The sequence below is a fragment of the Oncorhynchus clarkii genome, chromosome 2 (genome assembly GCF_045791955.1).
Source record: "Oncorhynchus clarkii lewisi isolate Uvic-CL-2024 chromosome 2, UVic_Ocla_1.0, whole genome shotgun sequence".
NCBI lineage: Eukaryota > Metazoa > Chordata > Actinopteri > Salmoniformes > Salmonidae > Oncorhynchus > Oncorhynchus clarkii.
The window spans coordinates 32130979-32150299 of NC_092148.1; the positions used below are offsets into that span (position 1 = coordinate 32130979).

The 19321-nt window shown below is 43.2% G+C and overlaps 1 protein-coding gene across 2 annotated transcripts in view; it reads left to right on the forward strand.

The window, feature by feature from the left end:
• Positions 1–612: 612 nt before the first annotated feature.
• LOC139366622 (sodium/potassium-transporting ATPase subunit alpha-3-like) overlaps positions 613–19321 on the forward strand; it is a 25293-nt gene continuing 6584 nt past the window's right edge. Inside the window, exons 1-10 of one of the 2 annotated variants that reach the window (XM_071104310.1) lie at positions 613–886; positions 1019–1112; positions 13236–13316; positions 13821–13880; positions 14361–14564; positions 14925–15038; positions 15262–15396; positions 15509–15626; positions 16049–16317; positions 17000–17198. In XM_071104310.1, the coding sequence (XP_070960411.1) occupies positions 1107–1112; positions 13236–13316; positions 13821–13880; positions 14361–14564; positions 14925–15038; positions 15262–15396; positions 15509–15626; positions 16049–16317; positions 17000–17198 (1186 nt within the window). In that variant the 5' untranslated portion in view covers positions 613–886; positions 1019–1106. Of the gene's footprint in view, positions 887–1018; positions 1113–13196; positions 13317–13820; positions 13881–14360; positions 14565–14924; positions 15039–15261; positions 15397–15508; positions 15627–16048; positions 16318–16999; positions 17199–19321 lie in introns of both variants that reach the window. The other variant, XM_071104306.1, reaches the window with a different exon arrangement.

Here is a 19321-nt window from a genome sequence, read left to right on the forward strand (position 1 = left end):
ATCTACATCGGCATTGCGTGCTCTTTGGGGTTTTAGGCTGGGTTTCTGTATAAACCCTTTGTGAGATCTGCTGATGTAAAAAGGGCTATATAAATACATTTGATTGATTGATTGATATTCTAGTCTACTGTCCAATAAGAACCATAATTGTTGGACCTAGATCTATTATATTCTATCAGTGTAGCCTATTCTCTCAATCGTCTTCTATGTAATTGCAGACCTAGGGGAGGCATTGAAGTGCACAGTGACCAACACGGCCAGAAAGACAGGGGTGATTATCACATGCAATACAGCACACAATACCATCAATCTATACAACATAAATAAGTTACATGAATACAAGACAACCACGACAATAGTTTCTCACCTTGTATATCCATTTACACAAAATTTGGGCCTAGGGGCTCAGGATGTTGATGGCTAACGGCCTTGGAATTCTGCAGTAAAGAAGGAGGGGCTGATTAGGTCTTCTATTGGCCAGTGTTACGTGCTCGTGATGATTGGCTAGATTTCCTGTCATCAAATAGTTGCTCGTAATTCCTATTGGTCAATTCAGTGGTCATTGGGCGGGTTTACCAGGTCCATGGTTTATCAGCTTTGCTACAATGGGGCGCTGCGATCGCTCACACCCACTGGCGCTTCTTCTATAGGCGGAGTGGTAGTGTGTAGAAAAGAGAGTACTGCGGCAGCCAACAGAGCCGCGGAGGGAGATCAAATCCTAAAAAACCGGAGCAGTGTGGCTTCTGAGTTTCACCGGTCTTTTACCGCAACTATCAGAGAGCAAGAGAAGGACCCGCATCCTCGCGTGATGCTCTGCTTGAGACCTCAACATTTCATTTGAAAGACGTTTAGGTGGAGGGGGAAAAGACAGTAACCTTTTTTGGAGGTTAGAGACAATCCGTGTATTTAATCATTTAACCCATTTGTTTTATAGACATTTGCTTGACTGACGTCTTTGTCGCTTCCTTTCGTTTTTACCTGAATAACTGAATACAAATCTGTCTTACGTTTTTAAAAGGCAATACCATTTTGATATAATTCCACCTGAGGGGCTGACACCTCTCAAGCTTTGCATCACCTGAGGAGAGAAGCCTGACTGCGCCAACATGGGGGTAAGCCCGGCGTCTACCAACTTTATAACTGCCTTATGATGCATGAAAGTTATAAAATGCCTTGAAAACTGTTTAAAACCCCAGATGCTGACGGGGAAGGGCACCATACTGCAGTGTCATGTTTTTTCTCCTCTGGAAATATTTGAGTGACATTGACTCCAATGCGGATTTTTTTTAGGCTATATAGTCTACGGTCTCATAGACTGCGACAAATTGATGTGACGAGTAGGCTAGAGCAGGCACAAAACAGCTCTCTGTAATTTCTACTGCAATTGTAAGGTTTCAACTTGACAATGAATTGGTTAGAATCTGCTGATGGAATGATTTAATGTAATTTACTGTCATTTGCTGCTGTTTCTTTTGTTTCTCATACGATATGGAACGAACAAGTTAGTGATAAAAATATGATTGAATTGTCTAATTCAGGGGTTTGTCATATGCATTAATATAGACTATAGGCTATATTAGGCATATCGTGACACTTTGTCTATAACCTTGCCATGGTAATCGGTTTAGTCTGACAGCCGGCTCTCGTGAGAGAGAGGGAGAGAGAAAGCGCGCGAGAGAGAGAGAGAGAGAGAGAGAGAGCGCGAGAGAGAGAGATTGAGTTAGCGAGAGAGACCACTGCGTATAGGCTTCACTTGGCATGTCACTGAGGGATTTCAATGAGACACAATGTTCTGTTATTCACATCCGTTATTATTAGCCTGTATTTGATGACTTTAGAAATACGTGGCTGTGTATTCGATTGGGTGCATGATTACAGTACCCCCATTCACCCTATTGCCCATGTAAATTATCCTCGCATCATCGCGACCCAATTGTCTACTGCTTTAAATCGTCGATGGCGCATGTAACTTCTTCTTCGCAGCATTTGACGAAGAAGTAGTTACCTGGAAAACCTACCCTAGTCTACCCGGCTACTGAGAAGATTGCGTATGTCGGTATGGTATGCAATGCCTGAGCGCACTGCAGCTTCCGTTACCCATGCGTCATAATGCGGTTACCAGGAATAAGCGCTTCACCAGCTTATTTTCCCTTTAATTTGTGACAATAGGGACTCGATAATCGTTGACAGTGAAAACACACGATAGATTGAAAAAGATGTCCTGTGAATGCTGGGTGATGATACATTTGGGTCTGGATTTGTAAGTGAACACGAAGTTCTGAATCCCTCACTGCGTCAAATGGTGGATGCGGCCCGGCCCTGGCTGATATTTTTGAAAAACATCACGTCTCAATAAAAATATTGATTGTTCATAATAACACGAATATTTTCACTGTTTTGTAAAGCCAATAATAATTTGACTATGAATAGTTCTGTAGGAACATTTCGAGGTGATGCTGCGACTATCGCTATGGACTGTTGCGCAATTTCTGTCTCATCATTTATCTTGATTGTATGACAGTTTAAAATGTAATCCCCGACTCGGTTCTAGGGGTTGAAATAATTTGATGCCACAAAATCCCAGTGGCTGATGAAGTTGGATCGCCCACGGTTACCGAACGTTATTGAAGAGACACCGACAGAGCAGGCACGAATGATATCAGCTATCTCCATCTATGACCTGGGTGGGCCTTGGGGGCATTTCTCTCGGTCGAAGTCTGGTGTGGAGCGGCGATAAATGAAGCAGTCGTTGGTGATAGGCTATTCATGAGGATGCGAGAATCATCTGTAGCACCAAGCACTGCGTCAAATGGGCTGGTGTGAAAAAAGTGCTTTACGCACGAACCACTTCCGTGGCAAAGTTAGGCTACACTGTCTATGTGTGAATGAGACAGGGGGTGGGGGTCCTCATCCAGCACGCAAATAAAATATGTGTGTGACCTCTGATAATAATTACATTTTCATATAATTGGAAGGAATATGTCCTTTACCTTAACCCATTTCACACCTATGATTCTTTGACAACATACAAGACATTCTGCCAAGTCGATCTGGCGCTTGACTCGCTATGCCATACCATGGCACTGCCAACTGTCCGTCCACAAGGCCGCCGGGCTGCGGCGTCAAAATGGGGGCGGTGCCTGTTGGGTGGAAATTCCCTTTAAAAAGCTGTGATTGGCAAACTCGCCGAGTTACGCAGAAAGGGATGCTTTAGCAAGCAAACACTGAGGCTTAGTGTCAGGGGCACTGAAAGACAGACAGGCAGCCTATTTAATTTGACACACCGGTTGTGAGCAATTGAGGTTGCTGATGTGTGTATGGTTGCTCTGGTGCAGTCAGGGATGGGGTAACCTAATGATGCTGAGAGAGGGGGGGGGAAGGGAGAGAGAGAGAGAGAGCGAGTTAGAGAAATGGGAGAGGAGAGCAAGTGAAGATGGTTGCACACATTTCACCTTCAGACATGTGAGCAAGAGAGAAAAGGAGATGGAGGGTGGGTGGGTGCAGGGTGAAGAAGGGAGGGGGATGAGATGAGTTGTGACTGATCTGTAGGTGCAGAGAGAGAGGGGGAGGGCTGTACCCTGTTGTGGGAGAATGACCTGAGCTTACATGGCCATAGCTCCTGTTTCCCCTGCTTGCCTCTGCTCTTGGGGATTGGTTACCACAGAGACAGGAGGCAGATGGGATGAAAGGACAGGACAGGGGGGGGTATAGGTATTCATCCGTATGGGATACAGAGAGAGGTGATGGGGGATATTAGGGAGAGTTCACTGGACAGGGACTGAGGAGCATAGGGTTGCTCCCCCTGATATCCCCCATCACCTCTCTCATTGAAGGGAAGAAATGGAAGCGATATATAGTATAAAGGAAGGGCATATTGGTGTATGTGGTGTGGGGATAAATCATTGCAGTGGCACAGAGGTAGAGAGCTGTACGCTTGGCGATCTCCTTAGACTGGCCAGGTGTGTACAGGACGGGTATAGGAAAGGGTAAGGGTGTAGGTATTTAGGTAAGGCTTGCTTGGTCATGATGGGACAAGGTACACTCTTAGAAAAAAAGGTTCCAAAAGGGTTCTTCGACAGTCCCTATAGGAGATCCCTTTTTGTTTCCATGTAGAGCCCTTTTTGGTTTCAGGTAGAACCATTTTGAGTTCCATGTCAGACCCTCTGTGGAAAGGGTACTACATGGAACCCAAAAGGGTTTTACCTGGAACCAAAAAGGGTTCTTTAAAAGATTCTCCTATGGGAACAGCCAAGGAACCCCTTTAGGTTCTAGATAGCCCCTTTTTTTTCTAATAGTGTAGATATAGCTGTGGCCCAGCCCAGAGTTTGGTGCAGAGTGCTAGTTCACTCCCCTCCTCACTGCATCTGCAGTCATTCGTGTCCTGCTGCTGAGTCTGGAGGGTTTGTGCAGTGCACTGTATGTCCACCGAGGCGTCCTGGGCATCCTACTGATAGTCCATAATCAATATACTAGTGGGATATTCATGAGGGTTCTGTCCTTAAAGAGTCATTTGGAAGGACATGGTTTTGAATGTCAGTCTTCTAGCTTAGCTAGAAGGACCTAATTTAAGGGTAGGGTAATACGGTAGGGTATTATGTAAGTATTTGGGGACTTTTTGGGAAATGTTGCATTATGGTTTTATTTGAGTTTTGTTGACTCCTTTACCCTTCAAACCAGATTGGATTTCGTACTAAGGTCATGAATTAGTCAAATAACATTAAACATTTAATCGATTGTAATGTAAGATAGGGCAGTCTGGTTGGTTAACGTTGCTGCAATGCTCGGGAAATGTTAAGTGGGTGTTTGCAGAGAGTGAGAAACAGAGGAGAGTTGGGTTCCCTGCCAACACAGTCATTACTAATTCAGAATGTACTCCCAGCTTGCCTGTGTGTGTGTTGCGTGCGCTTGCGCGTGTGTGCGTGCGTATGTTTTCTTCCCCCTTTCATTATCAACTACGTACATTGAATAGGTCTCAGTTGAAAATATACAGACAAGCTTAAATGTATTTATTTATCTCCATTCTGCCCAGACCCGTGTCACAGGTAGCACAGTACTTCAGAGGCCAGAAGACTTTATAAGACAAGACAGTACACAGAGCAGGAGTTGCTATGTATTCTCTGTCACTGAAATCATCTGCATTCACACATAATGTCCTCAGGAAACCCCTCATAGGAGAAAGACAGAGAGAATCTACCGTTGTCCCTACAAGGGCCACTAAACACTCAGATTTACGATACCAATCTAGACAACACCATTCTCACTGAGGAGCACACACACACACACACACACACACGCACACACACACACACACTCACATCCACACACATCCACACACATATATACCAGGGTTTCCGTTAGCCGACTTTTGGCAGATAATGCTTTTTAGCCTATTCATCAATACCCGTCATGCTTATTGGTCTATAGGTTCATTTGCATAATTTTGTGGAATTAAATTGGTGTATTTTCGTTAGTTGTTTATCTGTCAGACAGTGCTGCTGCTACAGATTCTCAAACAGCTCATTTGTTGCTGCTGGAGTGAAACGTGCTTTTATGAGCCCAATCATTGCATAACAATTCTAAATGCAATTGCGTGTTAAAAACTGTTTTGATGGCCACGATTATAAATAACTACTATTTTTACTTCTCAACTGGTAATTGAAGCGCTCTTCCCATTCGTCATTCAAGTGCATATAGGCAACAGTCTATGTCCTGCGTCACATTTTCCTAAAGAAAACTCTGACATACACTCACAATGGGCGAGACAAGAGACAAGGACACATGCAGACTCTAAACTGGAGCACAGCTGCCTGTCAGGATGAACAGATCAGGGGCTGGACAGATGGCCATGGGGGAAGGATGAAGGGATGAGGGTAGGACAGGAGGGGTAATGCCATAAGATGGGATTTTGTTTTGGTTTTGTTTGTTTTTTTGGAAGGGAACACAAATGATTTGTCCACGAGAGCTAAATTAGGATACAGAATGTTTGGTGTGTGTGTGTTCACATGCAAATAGATACACAGTGTATCATTTCTGCTATAAGACCTCAGGGTCTGGCTGGAATTCCATACCTCTGAACATCAGAACAATTTAATAGAATTTAATATAACTTTATTTATTTACAGTGGTGTAAAGTACTTAAGAAAAAATACTTTAAAGTACTACTTAAGTAGTTTTTTGGGGTATCTGTACTTTACTATACCGAACAAAAATATAAACGCAACATGCAACAATTTCAACGATTTCAACGATTTTAATGAGTTACAGTTCATATAAGGAAATCAGTCAAGTTAAATAAATAAATTATTGGGTAGGCCAGGCACAGCCAATCAGAAGGAGTTTTTACTTACAAAATGGCTTTATTATAGACAGATACTCTTCAGTTTCATCAGCTGTCCGGGTGGCAGGTCTCAGATGACCCCGCAGGTGAACAAGCCGGATGTAAAGGTCCTAGGCTGGCGTGGGTACACATTGTCTGCGGTTGTGAGGCCGGTTGGAGGTACTGCCAAATTTTCTAAAACAACATTTGAGACGGTTTATGCTAGAGAAATAAACATTACATTCTCTGGCAACAGGTGGACATTCCTGCAGTCAGCATGCCAATTGCACACTCCCTCAAAACTTGAGACATCTGTGGCATTGTGTTGTGTAACAAAACTGCACATTTTAGAATGGTCACAAGGTGCACCTCTGTAATGATCATGCCGTTTAATCAGCTTCTTGATATGTCACAGCTGTCAGGTGGATGGAATATCTTGGCAAAGGAGAAATGCTCACTAACAGGGATGTAAACAAATTTGTGCACAAAAGTTGACAGAAATAAGCTTTTTGTGCGAATGGAAAATTTCTGGGATCTTTTATTTCAGCTCATGAAACATGGGACCAACACTTTACATGTTGCGTTTATATTTTTGTTCAGTATATTTATATTTTTGACAACTTTACTTTTACTTCACTACATTCCAATTGGGTTGTATTCCTCCACTGTTTATATATTTATTCAATTAAGAAAATCACCATTTGAGAAGAAGTTGAGAATCCAGAAATTAAAGTAACTGTCATTGTGACAAAAAGCAACACCAAATATTTTACAACCAAGACGTGTCTTGATATGAAACCATTTTTAGATATGCACCTTAGAGGCTGCTGCCCTATATGCATAGACTTGGAATCACTGGCCACTTTAATAATGGAACATTAGCCACTTTAACCATGTTTAAATAATGTTTACATACTGCTTTACTCATCTCATATGTATATACTTTATTCTATTCTACTGTATTCTAGTCAATGTCACTCCAACATTGCTCCATCTAATATTTATATATTTCTTAATTCCATTCTTTCACTTTTAGATGTGTGTGTATTGTTGTGAATTGTTAGATACTGCTGCACTGTTGGAGCTCGGAACTAAACCATTTCTCTACACCCGCAATAACATATGCTGAATACGTGTATGTGACTAATAACATTTGATTTGATTTTCCTGAAGGTCTTTTGCAGTGATTCCCCATTTCATTATCACTCTTTAATATGGAGAAGAAACTCTCTGCTGGAAGTTAGCTAGGTAGAGTTGCTGTATTTGGTGTACAATATAGTAGTAGGCTAATCAAGACAAGAGCAATCAGTCTAGCTAATCCTATTAGCATGAGCCTCCAGGCCCAGCCACCTACCCAGACCAGCCCCCCTACCCCTAGGCCATGCCCACTGTGGCTACCTAGCCCTATACCCAAGGGCTGTTGGAACCAAATGTCCCTATGCAATCAAATCAAATCCAATTGTATTTGTCACGTGCGCCGAATACAACAGTGAAATGCTTACTTACAAGCCCTTAACCAACAATGCAGTTTATCCCCACCAATGTTGTGCACACATAATAGTATACAGTTCACACTAAGGCCTAGAGCAGTCATATTCAAACTCTTTCAGCAGGGATCACATTTTTTTCCACCAAGAATTTGTTATGACCCCTTCCCATCCCAACTCTAATAACACAACCTTAAAATCTGTCAATTTCGATTTTTACATCAACAAATCCCATTTAATACAGTGCATTTTCATATCTTATCAAAACCAATAAATAGATATACTCAATTCAATCTTATTTTTCAAATGATCTTTCTCAAAAACATTTGTATATTGTCCCATATAATAAACTGTACTCTTAATTGTTTGTTCCAATTGTTAAAAAATAAAATAATAATAATAATAATTTTGGCGATCCCACTACAGTTTCCCCGCGACAGCACTAAGGGTCAACTTTGAAGAGAACTGGCATAGACAAAGATGCAAATAAGCACAGGCACGCACACAAACAGGCAAGCACACACGCAAGCACATGTGAACAACACACGCACAGACACACTGGTGGTAGGAGCTATAGGAGGACCGACTTATTGTAATGGATTGAATGGAGCGGTGTCAAACAAACCAAACGTATGAAAAACACGCTTGACTCCGTTCCATTCATCCAATCCAGCCATTACAATGAGTCCGTCCTCCTGAAGCTCCCCCCACCAGCCTCCTCTGACGCACCCCTACCCCCACATGCAAGCTTACCACAGAGCACAGCAGGACGGAATTGACATTTAACTGTCATCATCACTATCCTCCGCCCCCAAACCTTCCCCAGTGGCTAGGATCCCTTCACAGCAGCCTATCAACTAGTAGTGTCACAGGCTGGCCTGATAGGCTTACAAGAGATAATCAAACTATATTGGGAGAAGGTTGCTGTACAGCCATGGTTATAGATACTGTCACTTTTACAAAGTGTTATTATTCACCACACACAGGGCACAGTACGTGAGGATTCGTCTCCAATGGCACCCTATTCCATACATAGTGCACTATCAAAAGTACTGCACTACATTGGGAAAAGTATGGGTCTAAAGTATTGCACTACATAGGGAATAGGGTGTCATTTGGGAACCAGTCAAGGTAATGATGTTTAGGATGTGTGTAGTATGGAGCCATCTATCTAACATCTTAGTCAATGCAAGCTTTTCACACAGTCAAACTGTTTTCCTGCAATAGTTACTATTTCCCCTTTGTTGATTCCCTAAAACGGAAACCCAAACGCTGCAACTTCTTCCCGCCTCTTGTGAAACCCCTCACCTCTCGTGCGTACCAGTAGGAGAGGCTAGGATGCCACACCTTATGCCCACACAGGTCCATCACCATTAGGGGGCATGCCCAAGCCTGTGTGCCCTAGACAGAAACACTGACATGCTCCTGAGGGATGGTATTGGCTACTGGAGTTCACTGAAAGGGTGGAAGTGTTCAACATATGAAACATGCCCTGTGTTCACTTCAGAACGAATGAGTCTGATTAATAACAGAAAAAACATTACATATAGGCCATTGTCTGTTCTAATATCTCTCCTAGTCTCCTATTCTTCCCTTCTCACCCTCTTCTCATACCCTTTCCTTTCTCTGTTCCTATTATTTTCTGCTCCCCCCCCGCCGCCCCCTCTCACTCGCCCTCTCTGTCTGCCGCAGTGCGTGTTCTCGCTGCGCAGACAGACTGTAGCCACCTCGACAATGACTCACCTCTGCCTAGCTGTTGGCAGGCTTATAGCTTGCGCATATAAGGAAGTATTTATTTCTTTCTTATAAAGATACACACACACACATACAGTACGTGTTGGCTATTTCCGACAATGTCCAGTTACCTAGACATCAATTATTACTGAGCGATCAGATCAGGGGATCCTACAGAACTAGGCCACCGCCCACCACTAAGCCTCGGTCACCATGCCAACCTCCCTGGTAATGTGACCAGAACAGAACATTAGAACCAGACAAACCACAGCAGCATGACATCAGTAGAACCCGATGAACTCTGGCTCGTTTTTTTTTTTTCCAAACACGGTGTACACACACCCAAGGATGTTCGACTTTCCTCTGGTAGATTAGCACGCTAGTAGCCTTAGCTTTCGGCTCCAAAGTGAATGTGCTTGTCTTCCTTGTTCCAGACAGTCTGTCTTCTAATTGAAAAGATGACAATGTGCGGAGGAGATGCTGTACTCTATACTGTGGTGTCTATCTGTTTGTAAGTCACCGACACCAGTTCCTCCAGTCTGTGTCTGTCAGTAGGTCCGTCTGTCTTTCTTTTGTCTGTCTGTGTGAGAGCTAGTGGTTGTAATTTCAGCCTGCGGTCTCTGCTTTACATTTCACCTCCACAACAAATGCTTAGAAACAGACAGGCAAACAGACAGACAGATAGATAGAGGAACAGATAGATGACATATACCATGTTGCATTGAACAATGAGGAACAAAACCACGCTCTCTAAATGTTTTGCCTTGTTACCTCGGCGATAGTCGTGACCTCGTCACCACAATGAAGAAATCTTGTGGGTAAAAGGAGCAGCTTGGGTTGTCCCATGCGTGTCATGAAAGATTGAGTGGCATTAGCCCACACACACGTGCCTGCATGCACGTTAACACCCCTACCCCACATACACACGCACGGTAAGGGGCCAACACCCACTCTCTGGGTCCGCAGGTTGTAAGGTCGCGACCCTGCCGGTGGGGTTGTTTGTTTTACAGTGTTATAGAACAATCTGTTAGAGTGGGATCCCAGTCACGCTGTCACTCACTGATATACACAGCCTGAGTCAACAGACAAAGAATAGTGGTCAATATCTAATTAGTGGTGTGAGAGAAGAGCTCTTCTCTCTCTCACCTCCCATTGATGTCTCTCTTTCCATCTGCCCCCATCACGGCCTTTCTCTTTTTTCATGAATCTCTCTCTGTCCATCCCTCTCCTGTAATGCCTGTTTCACCCGTCTGCGCTCTTCCAGTGTTTGTATTAGCACTAAATTGTGTAAGTGTGTGTGTGATGAGCAGGTGTGCTGTCGGACCTAACAATGTACTGTAAATGCGTTTCTATGGCCCACTCAGTGTTAGCCATCGAAAAAGCCTGCCTAGCTAGAAACTCCACACCTGTTAGCTTATCTATAACATCTACCCCTACACTGTTTCTCAGAAGATGCTTATATCGATGCCAACCAGAGTATTTAATTTGCATGTTGTATTGAAGTACACACGCACACACACTCTCACACACACACACACACACACACGGGCAGGCCAATCTCAAAGGGTTTGAGTAGCAGTAGTTTTCTATCGGTCTCTCCTTTGTTCTGCATTCGGCTCGCTAGGCCTGTCTGGTCTTGTTGCAGCAAAAGTTCACTCACATTCTCGGATAATGACATCCACATGCGCACGTGGGAAGGCTGATTTTGTACATTTGGTAGTCATATTGTGTGTTGTTGTGTTTGGTCGAATGTTTGAACCAATCTTTTCAGGGTTAGTTTGTGTTCAAGGGAGACTCTAGTGTCTTCCAGTATTACTTCTGTAAATCAGGGGCAGAGTGGAGAGTTGCAGTGCTCACTATAAATCCTCCTCAAACCTTTCGGACCACAATGAACCGCTTAATACTGGTCTCTTTTACAAGTGGAAGATTCAAGACCGACATTTCTCAACTCAACTCGCATTAAGCACTGGGACTTTCAGGGGCAAGTTTCCTCACCCATTCATGGCGTTGTACTTAGTCAGTCAAGTGTGTTTATCAGGGTGTGGGAGCCTAGGTAATGTGTGTTTAGCTTGGAAAATAGGCCATTTATTTGGTTTGTGATGGACCAGGGCAAAAATAAAAACTTGACTTGAATGTGTATTTACTTTTATTATTCAGAATAAATGAACAGGGCCATCATATCCAAAGGGGGCCAGTGTAGGTGCAGGCTTTTGTTCCAACCAAGCAGTAACACAGTTGAAACCCAGTCAAACCAAAGCAGTGTGTGGCGAGTGGCAAGTGTCGCAGTGGTCTAAGGCACTTGACCTCAGTGCAAGAGGCGTCACTGCGGTCCCTGGTTCGAATCCAGGCTGCGTCACATCCGGCCGGGATTGGGAGTCCCATAGGGTAGTGCACAATTGGCCCAGTGTCGTCCATAGGCTGTCATTGTAAATAAGAATTTGTTCTGAGTTTCCTAGTTTCCTGGAAACTGAGTTTCCTAGTTAAAGAAAAAATGAGCTGTAGACTGAGCATGTTATCTTGACATTTCTTTGTACAGTCACTTGATGATGATGCTACAACCAACAAAAGTCACCATATCATCAGAATTGATGATAAAGTGTGAGTTACATTTCTTGGTGTGGTAAGATACAGACCGGTAACCGTTTGGACTCTGTGGTCCTTTAACCCTTCTGGTCCTTTATTACATCACTGATTGTATTGATCCTGCAGCAAGGTCAGTTTTCTTGATGAGTTGGCTGTGTCAATGAGCGGCTTTTCCACTAGGACCCATAGAACCCTCCTGGAAGCCATTTTGTCTATCTCTCTCTCTCATTCTGTCAACCGAGGGACTCTGGTCAGGGGCTTCTGTATTGATTTGATTTGAGCACCAGTTAGTGTAAAATTGAGCTAAATTGAGCAACACTTTGAGAGACCTGTGTGTGTGTGTGTGCGCGTGTGTGTCTGCAAAACTGTTTCATATTCAACACATCACAGTCACATTGATGTATCCAATCTAACTGAATTGATATGAATCTAATCTAGGGGCTCCCGAGTGGCGCAGCGGTCTAAGGCACTGCATTTCAGTGCTAGAGGCGTCACCACAGACACTCTGGTTCGATTCCAGGCTGTATCACAACCGGCTGTGATTGGGAGTCCCATAGAGCGGCGTACAATTGGCCCAGCGTCACCCGGGTTTGGCCGGTGTAGACCGTCATTGTAAATAAGAATTTGTTCTTAACTGATTTGCCTAGTTAAATCAAATAAATAATTAGAGGGGTTTTGAGGAATGAGATTCTGCACTCTGTTTCTCTTTCAGGGCCTCTGTGCCCCACCAGCTAGTGTGTGTGTGTGTGCTTGCGTGCGCGCGCGCGTGTGTGTGGAGAACATACAGTAGTCTGGTGACAGTTCACATAAATGACAAATGAAGCAGGTGGCCAGTGGATACAAACTGTGAGAGCGGGTTCCGAGAGGAGACAGACACTGCAGTAAAGCCAGACGGTTGTTTGATCCTTCTGTCTGTGATCTCTGTGAAGATCAAATGGGTATCAAAGAAAAAATAATGAAGTCCCTCTCCCCGTCTGTTGTGTCTGGTGCTTTAACCATGTTTCTATTTAAATAATAATGAAAGTATCCCCCCCCCTAATCCCTTCCCCCCTCTCTTACTGTCCCCCCCCGCCCAGTATGGGCGGTCGGACAGTTACCGCGTTGCTACCACGCAGGATAAAGATGGCAAATCTTCTCCCAGCAAGAAGAACAAGAAGGGGAAGGACATGGATGAACTCAAGAAAGAAGTACCGATTGTAAGTGACTGGCACACAGTGGCGCACACTCTGCCCTGCTCAAGGGGTGTGCTGGGCACCCCCATAACTATTATTGAAATACTAACATATACCTCTCCATAAGAGTATGAATATCTAACCATTTCAGGGTACCCCCCAAGAGTCAATGTGTAACTGGAACGCACAAACTCTAAATAGTTTGGAGAAAAACTTTAAACCAAATTCTCCTAGTTTGTTTTAAATTCATTGTTGTGATATTTGTGGCATATTCTCAATTTTTCTCTGTGTCTCTCTCCCACACAAATACACCTACACACACACACACACTCTCTCTCTCTCTCTCTCTCTCTCTCTCTCTCTCTCTCTCTCTCTCTCTCTCTCTCTCTCTCTCTCTCTCTCTCTCTCTCTCTCTCTCTCTCTCTCTCTCTCTCTCTCTCTCTCTCTCTCTCTCTCTCTCTCTCTCTCTCTCTCTCTCTCTCTCTCTCTCTCCCCCCCCCCCCCCCCCCCCCCCTCTATACCTTTCAGACGGAACACAAGATGTCCATAGAGGAGTGTTGCAGGAAGTTCAACACCGACATTGTCCAGGTGAGTCCTCCTCCTGCACTGTACCATAGAGGTCTATCTATGTAGTACCACAGAGATACTAGAGTCATCACTGAGTCCTGCTGCGTGACTAACAGAGCTGCTACTAGGCCACTAGATGGTGGTATTTTACATTCACTCATGCCACACGGTCGGTGTATTTGAGGGGATCAGTTTGAGCAACATTTTAATGCATTCTGAGACATCTCAAGCCCCCTTATAAAGTCTCAATTCTAATCTTATAATGATCCTTACTAAGTTACAGCCTTTTTTTGAGTCAGTTGAAAACGTTCTACGTAAAATACATAACACGTTTTAAGCCTCATTATAATATTGTAAAGACGTGCTTATATGTAGTCATAAAGTTATTCAACCTGCAGGCTTATAATTACATATTAGATTGAATAGGATTTTTATGGCGTCACCCCTAATTTCAACACATTCAGTTCTAGGTTTAACCCACCCCACTCTCTCCCCACCCAGGGTCTGACCAACGCCAAGGCGGCTGAGTTTCTGATCAGGGACGGTCCCAATTGCCTCACCCCTCCCCCGACCACCCCCGAGTGGATCAAGTTTTGTCGCCAGCTATTCGGTGGCTTCTCCATCCTGCTGTGGACCGGCGCCATCCTTTGTTTCCTGGCCTACGCCATCCAGGCCGCCACCGAGGACGAGCCGGCAGGAGACAACGTGAGTCACACACAAGCACACCCACGCACACACGCATGCACCCAAACACTAAACGTAAACACAGCCACAGAATAAGGGACAGTTTGAGCCACACACAGCTGAATCACACATACCTAAGTTGACCAAACCTCACACACACTGCCAGCAGCGCCAGTCCCTAGCCTTAATTCTAACATACACCCAAATGGCTAATGTACTTGGTCATTGCACTTTTTTCTATTTTTGCATGATCATCTAGTCTAGTGACTATTACCGCAGTGGTCTGTGTTCAGTTTGAAGCTAAATACTCCTGTTATGCGTTGACCTGCAGTGTACACAGTGTAACAATGGGATTTCCTGTCTCTCTCTCTCTCTCCTCAGTTGTACCTGGGTATCGTGCTCTCTGTCGTCGTCGTGGTCACCGGATGCTTCTCCTACTTCCAGGAGGCCAAGAGCTCCAAAATCATGGAGTCCTTCAAGAACATGGTGCCCCAGGTAAACACGTGTGTGTGTGTGTGTGTGTGTGTGTGTGTGTGTGTGTGTGTGTGTGTGTGTGTGTGTGTGTGTGTGTGTGTGTGTGTGTGTGTGTGTGTGTGTGTGTGAAATGTAGACCCTATGCTACGAAGTCACACAATGGCAGTCTAATTCCCCCAGTGATGTGTGAATAAATGAATGCGTGTTTAGACTATCTAACCCTCCTTCTGTGTTCTCCCTGTAGCAAGCGCTGGTGATCCGTGAGGGCGAGAAGATGACGATCAACGCTGAGGAGGTGGTGGCAGGAGACCTGGTGGAGGTGAAGGGAGGAGACAGGATCCCCGCCGACCTCAGAGTCGTCTCTGCTCACGGCTGCAAGGTACCATACACTCACACACACACACATACATAGTTCATATATTACACACTCACACAGCTACACGTTTTACATAACATTTTTTGTCCTTTTGGGTTTTGTCCTTCTCCTATAGGTGGATAACTCCTCCCTGACTGGCGAATCAGAACCCCAGAGCAGGTCACCTGACTGTACCCATGATAACCCCCTGGAGACCCGCAATGTCGCTTTCTTCTCTACCAACTGCGTTGAAGGTAACCGTAGAAACGGCTAACTCACAGACAAACAGACAGACACATCAGCTGTTCTGTCCCTGACTATTCTCCTATCCTCTTTTCTCTATTCCTGCGTGTCAGATTCGGCCTACCAAATTCAGTCAGCAGGGTCCTACTGCAGTATTGGATGCTGCACCCCAGCAGCACTAAGGCTTGCTAAGCTTTTGACTGGTTCAGCTAAGCTGATTCAAACGTAATATTATACCATAGAGTTGCTGTTGATACAGAAGTTACCCACATAAGCATACAAGAGTTCCCGCCTTATTTCTCTTCTCTCATTTCAACCTCTATTTTCCTGAATTAATATTCTCTCTCTCTTGCTCTCTCTCGCTCTCTCTCTCTCGCTCTCTCGCTCTCTCTCTCTCTCTCTCTCTCTCTCTCTCTCTCTCTCTCTCTCTCAGGTACGGCGCGTGGCATCGTGGTGTGTACTGGCGACCGTACCGTCATGGGCCGTATTGCCACTCTCACCTCCGGTCTGGAGTCGGGCAAGACCCCCATCGCCAAGGAGATCGAGCACTTCATCCACCTGATCACAGGCGTGGCTGTGTTCCTGGGCATCACCTTCTTCATCCTGGCCGTCTGCCTGGGATACACCTGGCTGGAGGCCGTCATCTTCCTCATCGGCATCATTGTGGCCAATGTCCCTGAGGGCTTACTGGCTACTGTCACTGTGAGTGACCATGGTCCCCTCTCCATCTGACCCTTCCCCTCTATGGCTGTTTCTCTCTGAAACTCGGCTGAACCTCATACCTGACCTCTAGACTTCAGAGTCTAGTGGTCCTCCTCAATTTAGTTGGTAGAGCACGGCGCTTGCAACGCAAAGGTAGTGGGTTTGACTCCCGGGGACAGCCGTACGTAACATCAATGCGCTCATGGCTGTAAGTCACTTTGGATAAAAGCATCTGCTAAATATCATGTATTATACACGATGCATTCAGAAAGTATTCAGACCCCTTTACCTTTTCCCCCTCATCAATCTCCACACAATACCCCACAATGACAAAGCAAAAACAGGTTTTTAGAATTTTTTGCAAATATATAAAAAATAAAGGACTGAAATGTCACGTTTGCATACTGTAAATGAGATTCATTCTAGATCAACTAGACTGTAGATTTAGACCAACGAGACAGCGAACTACACAATTAATATAATAAGACATTGATTGAGACTAGATCCAGACCAATGATAGCTCTACAGAAATACATTATAGATCTCTAGACCAACTAGACAGCTGAAGCAAGCACACTCATTTTCTCCAGAATAGGTACCCTTTCTAGTTTGTTCGTACCAGTATGCTCCTTCATTCTGGCTCCTGGATAACCCCTGTCTTTCCCCTGTCTCTGTGCTCTAGGTGTGTCTGACTCTGACTGCCAAGCGTATGGCTAAGAAGAACTGCCTGGTCAAGAATCTGGAAGCTGTGGAGACCCTAGGCTCCACCTCCACCATCTGCTCCGACAAGACTGGCACACTGACCCAGAACAGGATGACTGTGGCCCACATGTGGTTCGACAACCAGATCCACGAGGCTGACACCACAGAGGACCAGTCTGGTAAGAGGAGATCAGGAGGGTTAGGGTTGGAGTTAGTGTTAGATTTAATGTTAGGGCCCAGACACACCAATAGCGTTTTCTGGCCAAGAGTACTTAGCACCTCTGAACGTAATTTGCAAAATTATTTTACAAGTAGAACCGAGGGTGAAAAATGTTAGCGCACTGAAAGATTGGCTGGCGAATGCTAGATCCACATTCAGTGTGATGTGTGCTAGCATTTAGAGTTTGGGTTGGAGTTAATGTTAGAGTTAATGTAAGAGTTAATGTAAGAGTTAGTGTTAGAGTTAGTGTTAGAGTTAGTGTTAGAGTTAATGTTAGTTAGTGTTAGAGTTAATGCTAGAGTTAGAGTTAGTGTTGGAGTTAATGTTAGAGTTAGTGTTAGTTTTAGAGTTAATGTTAGTTAGTGTTAGAGTTAGTGTTAGAATTAATGTTAGAGTTAATGTTAGAGTTAGTGTTAGTCTTAAAGTTAGTGTTAGAGTTCATGTTAGAGTTAATGTTAGAGTTAATGTTAGAGTTAATGTTCGAGTTAATGTTCGAGTTCATGTTAGAGTTCATGTTAGAGTTAATGCTAGAGTTAGAGTTAGGTAATGTTAGAGTTAATGTTAGAGTTAGTGTTAGAGTTAGTGTTAGAGTTAATATTAGAGTTAGTGTTAGAGTTAGCATGAGAGTTTGCATTTTGGTTGGAGTTAGTTTTAAAGTTAATGTTAGAGTTAGTGTTAGAGTTAATGTTATCATAGAGTTAATATGTATAATAAATATTAGAGTTAGTGTTAGTGTTAGCATTATAGTTTGCGTTTTGGTTGGAGTTAGTTTTAAAGTTAATGTTAGAGTTAGTGTTAGAGGTAGAGTTAGTGTTTGTGTTAGAGTTAATGTTAGAGTTAATGTTAGAGGTAGAGTTAGTGTTTGTGTTAGAGGTAATGTTAGAGTTAATGTTAGAGTTAATGTTAGAATTAGTGTTAAAGTTAGTGTTAGAGTTAATGTTAGATGTAATGTTAGAGTTAATGTTGGAATTAGTGTTAGAGTTAATGTTAGAATTAGTGTTAGAGTTAGTGTTAGAGTTAATGTTAGAGTTAATGTTAGAGTTCATGTTAGAGTTCATGTTAGAGTTAATGTTAGAGTTAATGTTAGAGTTAATGTTAGATGTAATGTTAGAGTTAATGTTGGAATTAGTGTTAGAGTTAATGTTAGAATTAGTGTTAGAGTTAGTGTTAGAGTTAATGTTAGAGTTCATGTTAGAGTTCATGTTAGAGTTAATGTTAGAGTTAGTGTTAGAGTTAATGTTAGATGTAATGTTAGAGTTAATGTTGGAATTAGTGTTAGAGTTCATGTTAGAATTAGTGTTAGAGTTAGGTTTAGAGTTAGTGTTAGAGTTAATGTTAGAGTTAGCATTAGAGTTTGCGTTTTGGTTGGAGTTAGTTTTAGAGTTAATGTTAGAGTTAGTGTTAGAGTTAATGTTAGAGTTAATGTTAATGTTAGTGTTAGAGTTAGTGTCAGAGTTAGTGTCAGAGTTAGTGTCAGAGTTAGTGTTAGAGTTGATGTTAGAGTTAGAGTTAGAGTTAGAGTTAAAATTAATGTTAGAGTTAATGTTAGAGTTGGTGTTAGAATTAATGTTAGAGTTAATGTTAGAATTAATGTTCGAGTTAATGTTAGAGTTAATGTTAGAATTAGTGTTAGAGTTAGAGTTAATGTTAGAGTTAATGTTAGAGTTAGCATTAGAGTTTGCATTTTGGTTGGAGTTAGTTTTATAGTTAATGTTAGAGTTTGTGTTAGAGTTAATGTTAGAGTTAGTGTTAGAGTTAGTGTTAGAGTTAATGTTAGAGTTAATGTTAGAGTTAGTGTTAGAGTTAATGTTAGAGTTAATGTTAGAGTTCATGTTAGAGTTAGTGTTAGAGTTAGTATTAGAGTTATTGTTTTGGTTGGAGTTAGTGTTAGAGCTGGAGTTTGGGCTGGATGTTGGTGTTAGGGTTCAAGTTTGGGTCACAGTCACGTTTAGAGACAATTTTAAGTATAGGAATCCCTCTTGATTTGAAGAAGTTCATTAACCTATGTATTCACATGGTAGTTACACAGACAAGTACAGTTTAATTACAAGCTCGGAATTGATATTGTTTTATCATCTCTAA